Source organism: Phycodurus eques, chromosome 2, assembly GCF_024500275.1.
Source record: "Phycodurus eques isolate BA_2022a chromosome 2, UOR_Pequ_1.1, whole genome shotgun sequence".
NCBI lineage: Eukaryota > Metazoa > Chordata > Actinopteri > Syngnathiformes > Syngnathidae > Phycodurus > Phycodurus eques.
In genome coordinates, this window is record NC_084526.1 from 9,003,570 (window position 1) to 9,016,261 (window position 12,692).

A 12,692-nucleotide genomic window follows, 5' to 3' on the forward strand; every position below is an offset into this window, starting at 1 on the left:
ATGTTGCGGGCATTTGACGCCATGACAACCAGATGACAGTGAAAGCAGCACGATTAGATCCTCATTTAGTGGCTTAAAGTGGTCACTTTGAGCTGGAGGAAGCTTTTCTCCTAAGACAACATCACTCTGAGCTCCAAAAGCTGTCGAGGCATCTGACCAACTTCCCACTTGAAATAACACCCCGACTCTCACTTTGGCTTCAAACACTCCTCCCAAACTATAAACCCATTGTCAGAGCTCTTACACAACTGTCATATTTAGAATTGTTTCTCCCTGCATTTTCTTTTAAGTTTGTGTTGATTTATGTTGACATATTCCTTCATTGCAGTATATAAATGGTGTACAATGTACTTGGCAACAAAACAGCATCTGGTTTAACAGTTGACTTGTCATGATCACCCTGTCATAAATCTGTCCAAATTTTGGATTGTTCCACCCCAGATTTATAGTATAACATACTGCATGTGTTTGTACAATGAGTTTTACATCTCAGTTGTTATAGATTAAACATTTAACATTTATAATATGAATAAATATATTTGGTATAATGTAATGTATATAGTGTTGCCTTGAGGTACGAGTTTAATTTGTTCCGTGACCATGCTCGTAACTCAAAACGCTGGTATCTCAAATATTTTTTTCCCATTGAAATGACTGGAAATGCCACTAATCCATTGCAGCCTCCCAAAAATTACAAACATAAAATAGCACTCGACAATATTAGACTTTCAGAAAAAAAAAAAACGATGACATCATTGAATAGAATGTAAAGAGAATAAACAGTTTTTGCAACATTTTTTGCTTCATTTCAATAGACATTGTGGCCCGTGTTAAGCCTCCCTCTCCCCACTTCGCTAAACACAAGGCGTCATTACCAGGTATGTTTTATCAATTAAAAGTACTTTTAAAATTAAGTTATTATTACACTTGTATGCCAGTGAAGGTGCACCTTTCACCTGACATCAGGCTCTAGCTCCTCGTGACCCTGAACAAGATAAGCGATGTAGAGAATGGATGGATGGATATATTATGTTAATAGACTTAAAATGAACATAAGTTGCAAATAAAAATAATAATAATTTTAAAATGCATTCAAGGACAAGTTGGAGTACTTTATAAGCTTAAGGACCTTATGGACCACTTGCGGAGGGGAAACATAATAGACACTAAACAGAATCAGCAAAGCTATGTAAAGCCTTTTGTGGTTATGGCAACAATGCAGCAAAGCTCTCAACGGAACATGAAGTAAATTGGTCTTATGTAATATTCAAACTATAATAAAATAATGGGTAGCAGCATATGCAGACTGTATGTGGCTGAGGCACCAACGCAACAAGTCTTCCCGTGAGCCTTTTTGCATTCACACGAGATTTGCTATACACACATAACCGTGCTACTTATTTAAAGTTACTTGAAATCGTGCAGACTACGCGCATGAGAGGATTTCCCAGAAGTATTACGATTCTTACAGCACTGTAGTTAGGCCAACATAACAGAGCACAACATTACAGATGCCAAGCCTTTGCATAATGAATATATTATATAAACACTTATCACAATGAAACAGAGTGAGCGGTGGTTGTCTTTGGCGTCATCTTTGCGTGCTTTTGTACCACACATCATTATGTAAAACATTGTAAAAACATCACACAGATGGTCTATTTCTTAAAAATGAAACGTTGGCCTTCATTTAATTCTTCATAATCGGCCTAATAATAAAAAAAAAGACAGTCCACTGTCTGGTGTCGTTGTTGAATGTATATTTCATACTTTACATCACAGGTGTCAAACTGGTGGCCCGGGGGCCAGATCCGGCCCGCCATCTCGTTTTATGTGGCCCGCAAAAGCAAATCAAAACTGCTAAAAGTGTTCCAATGAAATGATGTTGAGATATTGCAAGCATTTTTGTTTCCAATCCCGCTATGAAAATAAATGTAGTCGTTAAAAACATGTTTTTAGAGGCTTCTGATTTCACAACTAGTTTAATTTGTTGTGTATATCTAATTATATGAGGTGATTATTCCTTCATACAGGTTCACAGTCATAACCGCCCTCCGAGGAAAGTCATAACTACGATGTGGCTCATGTAAAAAATGACTTTGACACCCCTGCTTTATATGAAGCATGTTGCAGGAAAATTATGTTCTTATGATCAAATTATTTCACATTAACATCATTGCTTGAGGAAGCTGCAGCACACATTTCTGGTGCGTGTACAGTGGATATATCAGACCATCGTACATTTTCCCACGTTTTTAGGAGATTTGGTGACAGTCTATGAAACAAAGGTTGAATATTTTGGCAATAATCCCAAAAGAAACACACTGTTTATCACCAAATTATGTACAGTTCAAATACCAGTCAGTTTTAGCATAAAACATTCAGGTTGCGAGAAAGCAATTAAAAAAAAAAAAAAAAAAGTGAGGAAAAGCACACTAGAACCTCTGAACTTTATTTGGGGTTAATACGAGCCACTTCAAATGGTGTCAGGTGTGTCCTTAATCCCATTTGATATGAGTTTGAAAACTTGTTTTGATGTGATGAATGAGCCGTGGCAAATGAAAATAAAGTTTCTGTAGATTAAAACCTCATTGAAAATTAGGGTTGCAGTTAAACATGTGACATCAAATGAGGGAATTAAAAGACGATAACTCCAACATAGACCACAGAAGGGAGATGAGGCCATGCAAGGTTGAACCACAAGTAGAATTGTTTGATCTCCACTTTCCATGAAGAAAACCACAGCAAGAAATTGTTGGGTGCTTATTTGTGACCACATCTATAACGTCTCAACAATCACGACATCATTGGGTGTAAATTTATCTCGACAAAACATTGTGTCTCCTTCTAAATGCTCCTCATATGAAGGAAAATGTACCAAAGCCATTTTTTTTATCCCATCTTCTCATCTGTTTAAGTACTAGATAATTGTTGGTTGTGATAGAATGAAAGCATTTATCACACATTTTTCAGATTCACTTTCATTTAGACTTTCTTCTTATGTCAGGCAGTTATGAAATATAGATGTCCCAAAAGAGCGTCTAATACGTATCTCCTGACTGTGAGGCAAATATGTTAACGACTATTACACCGTGCTGCCCCGTAGTTATGTAGTAGATATGAAACAGTTTCTGCAAAAATACACCTCAAATCACAAAAAAAAAAAAATCGTGTGAGACTTCTAGCTCAGTGAACATCTGGGATTAAATCCACAAGTGTGGAATGGACAAAGAAGAGTTCTTAACCACCGGCTCATTTGGACGAGGTCATGATGAACCACTGTGGTATGACTGGTATGAAATGTTTTTTTTTTGTTTTTTTGTTTTTTTTATGAACTGCCTAAAGAGGGATGGCTGCCCTTGCACATGAGATAAGAGTTGATGAGTTGATTCCTCACACTCACAGCCACCACATCGTGTGTGTTTATTTCCAGGACATAACGGCCTTGACGCCAGGATCTGGAAGTGTATTGTCTTTTCTTTGACTTTTTTTTGTGTGCCACCAAAAAAGGGTATGACTGATGACAAAGATGGAAAATGTAATGATGACCACAGAACCAGAAATTTTACTTATTTGAGAGGTCAGTGCAACCACAAGCGGGCATGTTACATACATTATTAATAGTTGGCACATTTGAGAGGTCATGCTGACTTCTTTTCCAATGTAGTGTGTTTGATTACACACAGTAAATGTCAGATAGATAATTATTACACCAAAAAAGATTTTCTTTAAAGGAGCGCTCTCACCTCTGTTGCCTTCATCCTGGCTAGCTACCAGTGAAAGCAGACGGGTGTCATATGCAGCACCCACTAATGAGATGTTAACCAGCAGCACACACAGCTCCTGTGGTTAAAAAAAATAATGAAACGTCCACCCTATTTCTTGGCATTCTGTTTTTTCCATTTCCTTATAAAAACACAGGCAAAGGCCTAATCAGAGGCAGAATATGTGGACAAGGTCATGGTTATTAACAAACTTGTGTGGACGCATGAAGGCCAGATGTGTCCACTTCATAAGGAGAACCTTGACTTTCATAACAGGGACGTGCATTATTCATGTGGAAATCTTGACACACCAAAGCAGCTATCGAAAGATGCCTTCATGGAGACCTGGCTCTCATAATTAAAATCAATGAGAGGCAAATATGAAACAGCTCAGTCATTAATTGAAATCAGATGTGCCTTCAATGTCCACAACAGTAGGTACACCTGCACAATCAAATGCAAATATAGTGTAATTTTTATGGGAAAAGGTCTTGATGATGGATAGATACATATATGGTTTGCCTACACGACAGACTTAATAATAATGTATATGTGGCTCAGTTGGCAGAGCCGGTCTAGATACCAAAGGGTTGGCAGTTCTAATACCAGCTCTAGCTGCCTGCTGTCAAATTGTCATTGGGCAAGACACTGAACCACTGGGAGCGCCTTACATGGCAGCTGCTGCCCATTTATGTATGAATGTGTGCGTGAATGAGTGAATGTTAACCTCTGTGAAGCACTTTTGGGCACTGTGATGGGGAAATAAAGTGTTATATAAGAGCTCTCCAATAATTACCATTTCAAATTAAAATATTATGAAACAACAACCCCAGTTCCAATGAAGTTGGGACGTTGTGTTAAACATAAATAAAAACAGAATACAATGATTTGCAAATCATGGTCAACCTTTATTTAATTGAATACACTACAAAGACAAGATATTTAATGTTCAAACTGATAAACGTTATGGTTTTTAGCAAATAATCATTAACTTGGAATTTTATGGCTGCAACACCTTCCAAAAAAAGCTGGGACAGGGTCATGTTTACCACTGTGTTACATCACCTTTTCTTTTAACAACATTCAATAAATGTTTGGGAACTGAGGACACTAATTGTTGAAGCTTTGTATGTGGAATTCTTTCCCATTCTTGCTTGATGTACAGCTTCAGCTGTTCAACAGTCCGGGGTCTCCGTTGTCGTATTTTACGCTTCATAATGCGCCGCACATTTTCAATGGGAGACAGGTCTGGACTGCAGGCAGGTCAGTCTAGTACCTGCACTCTTTTACTACGAAGCCACGCTGTTGTAACACGTGCAGAATGTGCTTGGATGGCAGCATATGTTTCTCCAAAACCTGTATGTACCTTTCAGCATTAATGGTGCCTTCACAGATCAGAATCAGAATCAGAATCAGAATCATCTTTATTTGCCAAGTATGTCCAAAACACACAAGGAATTTGTCTCCGGTAGTTGGAGCCGCTCTAGTACAACAGACAGTCAATTTACAGAACACTTTGGGGACATAAAGACATTGACAAAAAACAATTGTGCAAAAAGATGCAGAGTCCTCTAGCACTTAGAGCAGTTCGGACGACTAATATTGCAATAGTCCGGTGCAATGACCATTGTGCAAAGGGCGCTGAGACTTCAAGGAGTGTATGCGGTTTAAAGTGACGAGTAGTGCGATCATCTGGGACAATGTCGGTTGTGCAAATGTTACAGATACTCCTCAATCAGTGTGCAAATGGAGCAGATGCTACTCTGGCATGAGTGGCCAGTATATGCAAATAGTGCAGCATGGCGAGACAACTACAGTGAGTGCACAAGTAATAAATAATTGGCCCCACAGAAATGTGACAACGAACTCAAGTCAAAAAATTGCCAGCTTGTTGTAATGGAATTATAGGTTAGGTGTTTAAGAAGTTGATCGCAAGAGGGAAGAAGCTGTTGGAATGTCTACTAGTTCTAGTTTGCGTTGATCGGTAGGGCCTACCTGAGGGAAGGAGCTGGAAGAGCTGGTGACCGGGGTGCAGACGGTCCGAGAGGATTTTGCACGCCCTTGTCTTAGTTCTGGCAGCGTGCAAGTCCTCAATGGTGGGTAGGGGGGTACCGACAATCCTTTCAGCAGTTTTGATTGTCCGTTGCAGTCGGAGTTTGTCCTTTTTTGTAGCAGCACCAAACCAGACTGTGATGGAAGAACACAGGACCGATTCGATGACCGCTGTGTAGAACTGTCTCAGCAGCTCCGGTGGCAGGCCGTGCTTTCTCAGAAGGCGCAGGAAGTACATCCTCTGCTGGGCCTTTTTGAGGACGGAGTTGATGTTGTTCGCCCACTTCAGGTCCTGAGAGATTGTAATTCCCAGGAACTTGAAGGTCTCGACGGTTGACACAAGGCAGCTGGACAACGTGAGGGGCAGCTGTGGCGAAGGATGCCTCCTGAAGTCCACGATCATCTCTACCGTCTTGAGCGTGTTCAGCTCCAGGTTGTGATGTGTAAGTTACCCATGCCATTGGCACTAACACAGCCCCATACCATCACAGATGCTGGCATTTGAACTTTGCGTCCATAACAGTCCGGATGGTTCTTTTCCTCTTTGGCCCAGAGGACACGACGTCCACAATTTCCAAAAACAACTTGAAATGTGGACTCGTCCGATCACAGAACACTTTTCCACTTTGCATCAGTCCATCCTGGATGAGCTCGGGCCCAGAGAAGCCGGCGGCGTTTCTGGGTGTTGTTGATAAAAAGGGTGTGTTCCAACTGCAAGGGGATCACTTTCCTCAGTCTCCCTGGCTTGGTAAGGTATGTTCAGGGGTTCTGGATAGGAGGGTCCGTCGGGAAAATGGAGATGGACATGCGAATTGGCGCAGCATCTGCGGTCCACGTTCTACTGGGAGGAGACCCCAGGGACGTCTAGATAGACGCTGGGGAGACTGTCTCCTGGTCGGCCTCGGAACGCATCAGGATCATCCCGGAGGAGCTGGACGCAGTGACCAGAGAGAGGGAAGTCTGTGCTTCCCTGCTTAAGGTGCTCTTACTGCGACCTAACCCCAGATAAGAGGAAGAAGATGGATGGATGGATGGATGGATGGATGGATGGATGGATGAAATATACTGTGGTCAACTTCAGAAACTATACTCCATCCATCCATTTTCTGAGCCGCTTCTCCTCACAAGGGTCGCGGGACTGCTGGAGCCTATCCCAGCTATCTTCGGGCAGGAGGCGGAGTACACCCTGAACTGGTTGCCAGCCAATCACAGGGCACATATAAACAAACAACCATTCGCACTCACATTCACACCTACGGGCAATTTAGATTATTCAATTGACCTACCATGCATGTTTTTGGGATGCGGGAGGAAACCGGAGTGCCCGGAGAAAACCCACATAGGCAAGGAGAGAACATGCAAACTCCACACAAGCGGGGTCGGTGATTGAACCCCGGTCCTCAGAACTGTGATGCAGACGCTCTAACCAGTCGTCCACCGTGCCGCCAGAAACTATACTGTATCGTCTAATTTAGTGTAACAAGCAAAATAATTTTTGTTTGTGCTTAGTCTGTATTTAGACTCTGTGTTCCTCATGCAGCTTACACTGTAATGTGTTCAGAGAATATGAAAAGCTCCATTTTAGTGTCCTTGCACTGGACTCTAATGTTATTGTTAATTTTAGCAGTGAAATGTCAACTCCCTCTTGCATGTTGGACTAAATATATGTGTAACCATGTATCTTTTTCTCATCACGATCCCGTCTTTGACTGGTTGATATTTTACAGTGTAAACCTTTTAATTTACATTTGTGGCGTAGTAGGTTTTCTATAGTTTTTTTTTTTTCCTGTGTAAATGTTTTTGACCTCAAAAAACAAATGGAAAATGGCCCCGACGGTATGAATAGCGGGGTCAGTATTTGTTGATATGGCATTTTACTGTACTAAAACAAATGTCAATGTATCTCTCCTTCCCAGTTACTTGCAATCAGAGGAGTAGTCTGTGAATAAAAATGAATGAACGACATGTGATTGCAGTGACAAAGCTTTATTGCAACCGCTCACCGTTAAACACGTAAAACAGAACAGCACTAGCCTAAAAGTAACATCCACCTAGGCATAGTACAGAGACGTGGCAATCTCAAAACATTTTAGGTAAATAAAAACATTTGTTAGGCCACATGACTAGAAACTGGAAAAAATGAATGTTTAATGTCATATGCAGTCATTCTTGAACTGATTACAATGGCAAAAAAATCTGCTATTATTTTTCCAGGCCTACAACAGGATCACCTTCAACCATTCCATATTTGCATGCAAAAGAGAACCATAACACAAGTCCTTCATAAGCCAGTCATTTAAGAGTTTGACAACATCTTGACAAACTATGACTAAAACATTTGATTACTTCTGCCAGGGCTGAAATCCATCTGATGGCGCACTGCAAGGGAAAGCTTTATTAGTGTGTATTGTGAGATATGTTTCCAGGTTTTAGTTTTGAAATAAATCTTTGGATATTCACAATATGCGTCCACAATCAGCTATCCAGTCGGAGAAAGTCAATTTTCTTTGAAATACGGTGGAACCTCGATAGAATGGACTAATAGGGGCCGGGGGACATCTGATACAGCCGATTGTCCGTTATATTGAAGCACTTCTTTTTTTTTTTGAGGCCATATGCACCCATATTCATGTACAGTACAAGTTTTTTTCATGGCCTAGAATGCCCAGTTCAGGACAAAGTTATTGTAAATAAAAAATTTAAAAAGCTTGAAAATGTTTGAAAGGTTCACATTTCATCCAAACGTACCTTGGGCATGGTGAGATTGTTGGGCATGGTGAGATTGTTGACGTACAATACTCATCATAGGCGAGTCGCTTTCATGAACCGCGAGGAATTAGTTGGCTTCCGAGTTCAAAATCCATTCCCTAAGACGAACGGCTTGGCAAAATTTTTTTACCATACCAAAAATAGACTAGAGTTAACATTGCTGTATATCTGTGACCCAGAAATGTCAGTCCCATTCTCTGCCTGCATTGCACCACAGTGCCAGTAAACATCCATCCATTTTCTGAGCCGCTTCTCCTCACTAGGGTCGCGGGCGTGCTGGAGCCTATCCCAGCTGTCATCGGGCAGGAGGCGGGGTACACCCTGAACTGGTTGCCAGCCAATCGCAGGGCACATAGAAACAAACAAACATTCGCACTCACAGTCACGCCTACGGGCAATTTAGAGTCTCCAATTAATGCATGTTTTTGGGATGTGGGAGGAAACCGGAGTGCCCGGAGAAAACCCATGCAGGCACGGGGAGAACATGGAAACTCCACGCAGGCGGGGCCGGGGATTGAACCTGGGTCCTCAGAACTGTGAGGCTGACGCTCTAACCAGTCGGTCACCGTGCCGCCTGCCAGTAAACAACATTGGCCAATTCTGGAACTAACAGACTTTGTCAACAGCAGTTTAAGTGACAAATAGAAACTATTTTTGGACACATTGTTCAGTCCCGACAGTCCGTTTTATCGAGGTTCCACTGTACGTGCATTGATTCTAAACAGTCATATATGATGCTACTGAAAATGGCTGTACTTGTGATGGACTCGTTTTTAAAGCCTTTTGTAATTGTTAATCACCATTTTTTAGTTCTACTCTGTTCCATGCTTAAAGGGGGAAATATTTATAGGTTGTTTGTTTTGTTTTTTTCATTCCCCAACAAACCTAAAAATAACAGTTTGAAACCAGCAGCGACAGACAATCGAGAGACCTAGAGAGAGATAGAGACCTAGTTTACTTTTTTTGTTACTATTATGTAATGAGACAACATTTTCAGACAACTTCATTGTCATATATTGCCTTTTTTTTCTCTTGTGTCATTGTTTATTTTTATTTCAGCGTGGGCCTAATACCCTTTTGTATTCTTCAAAGATACTCAGATCTTCTACAAAGATAAAATAAGTACATATGAGTTTTAGCTTGTCAACGAATGAAAAGTACAAATGTTTTGTTTTAAAAGAGAACAATTCTGCTGGTGAAATTGGATCAAAGATGGCTATTTTTTATTTAATCCTATTTGTTGACAATATTTAGTTTTCTTTTTCTTCACTGACAAACACTTTCTGGAGAAATCAACTGTCACTGCACTTCAACAATCAGAACAACACATCATAGACCCAAAGTAGAGGGAAACAAACAAACAAACAAAGGCGAGATATCACAACAAGCAAGACCTCATGCACCAATCACCACCAAATAAAAGAGAAAGGCAGTTTGACTGGTTGTAAAGTACGTTGTGCAATTACAGACTCACCTCAGATAAAGACAAGTAACAAGACAATGTAAAAACAGTGGATCATGTGTAAACCCAAGAAGACGGACGTCACATGACTGTGTACTCCTGTCATTTTACTCATGGAAAAGAAAACCTCCATCAATGTGATCATTCGACATGCAACTGATCCAGTTGTGTCTCTCCATCCTGAAATATCTCGGATGGCTGCACTATTCACTTCATTGTGCGTGTGCAGTAATCCACAGCAGCACAAGGCTGAGCCGAGGGCCCGTCGAGATGTTACATAAAATGTTATTCTGGGTTATGGTGAGGGAGGTGCCTTCAGAGAGTTACACGATCCTCCCTGGCTACTACCTGTGGTCCCCTGGTACTGCAAAAAAAATCACAGTATGAAAACATCAATAATATAAAAAGTTGTGGTATTCACAGGCACATATATTGACTTGCCCAAGATAATACTGTACATGACTTTGAATAAAACGAACCCTGAAGCAAAACTGCCAACCAATGGGGTACAATATATAGTTGTCAAGTCACTGCAAAGATGTGTTTAAGAGCTGAGCGCAGATCATTGTTTTATTTGGATTATGTTCAACTATTGTGTTTGCAACAGTACTTTAGATCGCAACATGGGCCACAAATGGTCTTTCATCAATAATCTTGAAGTTCTGACGTTTTTTTCCCCCCAATTTCATTCAAAGGACAGTTAACACTTTCATGTGAGCTGACCTCAGTTTTGGAGCCTGATTGTATTGTTGAACAACACGTCCAGTATGCCACATTCACATATACAAAATCATAAACAGTTGGACGGTAGGCTACATGCATCGAGAATTAGAGAGCAAGAGAAAGGCATTACAGTGTTTTAATGAAATGATTTTGTGGCCAAAACTAATTGCAAGTATATATGTAAATGATGACATGTAATGAAAAGTCTGTTCATAAAAATGAATTCATTAATTAATAGTGGTATTTTGTATATTTCTATGTTATATGAGCTGTATTATATATATATATATATATATATATATACACACATATATATTTGTATATATAAACTGTGTTGCTGTGGAGCCTGTTTAAATTCATGAGTCATTCAGCCATTTAGCTGTTAGATCAGTTGAAAAAAACAAAACTATTGTGTCACATTTAGTGTTCTGTGGAGATTTTTGGGCTTGGCTTTATTAGCATCTGGCATTAGTAAAAAAGCTAACCAGCAAAGGCAAGACTCGAACGATACGGTGAATAGGGGTTCTTCATGAATGTATCGTGTGGAAAAGTTGGATTAGAAGATTTACGCTACAAATTTTTGAAATAGGATAAGATGACAGAAGTGGTCGAATGTTTTGTTGTGTTGCACCCGAAAGTCGCCCCCTGCTTCAGTGTGTACTTTCCATTTTTACTACTGTGACAGGTTATATGCAGAGGATACATTTTGGTAATATGCATGTAAAAGTGGGAATTTGATCAAGAATATGATTGTTTTTATTTTTGACTGTTAATTACAGCTGACTCATTAACACACTGGAGCTCTTTTCATGACATCATAATTGAAGATCACAAAATTCCCCCCCTTAGCTAGGCCACCGCTGAGGTCAACAAAATTGAAGTCAAAAGATCATTACTGCTGCCTGGTGGTTGTTTGCCGTATTACTTCAAAACCTAGCCCTCCCTCCACTTGGGTAAGGAGGGAGGCCATTGAAATCTACAGATATGTTTTACTTTCCCCTACTCCATCTGTACCGCTTATCCCCACTAAATGCTCAATTCAAACAAAGTATGACTGTTACAGTAATTGCACATCATCTTTCTTTTCTATTAACAACCATGTGACCCGCCCATACAAAGTTGATTGTATTTCCAGTGGAAGAAAATCCATCTCGTCTCGCCTTCGGCCAAATCATAACAAAGCTTTGTCTTCTCCTCTCCCTCTCGTTAGTTTCCCACTGTGCTATTTAAATAAGAACGCTGATAACGATTTAAAATGACGTAACTGGCACAAGCCAAGAACGCAGGGAGCCCTTTGATCGGGACAAAACATGAGAAGATTTTAACGATGTTGAGAGCCTGGTCCCAACTAGTTTCTCTTAGCTCACCTCATCAGCACAATCGTCTTTTTATTCATCTCCTTCCCTGTTGGGTTCTTTTGTCTCACCATGTTTACAGGTGCATCTCAATAAATTAGAATAATGTAAGAGAGTTTTTTTTGTATTTCAGCATTGCTAATCCAAAAGTGAAACTCATAAATTATACAAATTCTTTCAACCCAAGAAAATACTCTTCAAAATGTCAATTCCAACTTCATTTCCATATTAATCCCCAGAACTGTGAGGCAGATGTCCTACCTAACCAGTCGTCCACCGTGCCGGCCATCAAAATATTAACAAATAAAATGAATAAAATAGTTTACTCTGTGGATGGACTCGATATGAGTTTTTGAATTGAACTCCAGAAATATATGATTTTCTAATTATAATTATTATTTTCTAATTATAATTTATTTAGATGCACATTTACTTGTTGAACAGTTTTTTGTTGTTATTGGTTTAGTTGCTTGTTTGAAGTCCAGCTGGCCTTACTCCATTTTGTGACTGAATGACTGGTACTAGACAAGCATTCAAACTAATGCTGTTACGTATTAGTCAGTCTTC

The 12,692-nt window shown here is 40.0% G+C and overlaps 1 protein-coding gene across 1 annotated transcript in view; it reads right to left on the reverse strand.

Annotated features, from left to right (window-relative positions):
• Window positions 1-8,865: 8,865 nt before the first annotated feature.
• Window positions 8,866-12,692, reverse strand: part of syt9a (synaptotagmin IXa) — a 28,094-nt gene continuing 24,267 nt past the window's right edge. The window contains exon 7 of the mRNA XM_061701294.1: window positions 8,866-10,411. Within this exon, the coding sequence (XP_061557278.1) occupies window positions 10,343-10,411 (69 nt within the window). The 3' untranslated portion in view covers window positions 8,866-10,342. The remainder of the gene's footprint in view (window positions 10,412-12,692) is intronic.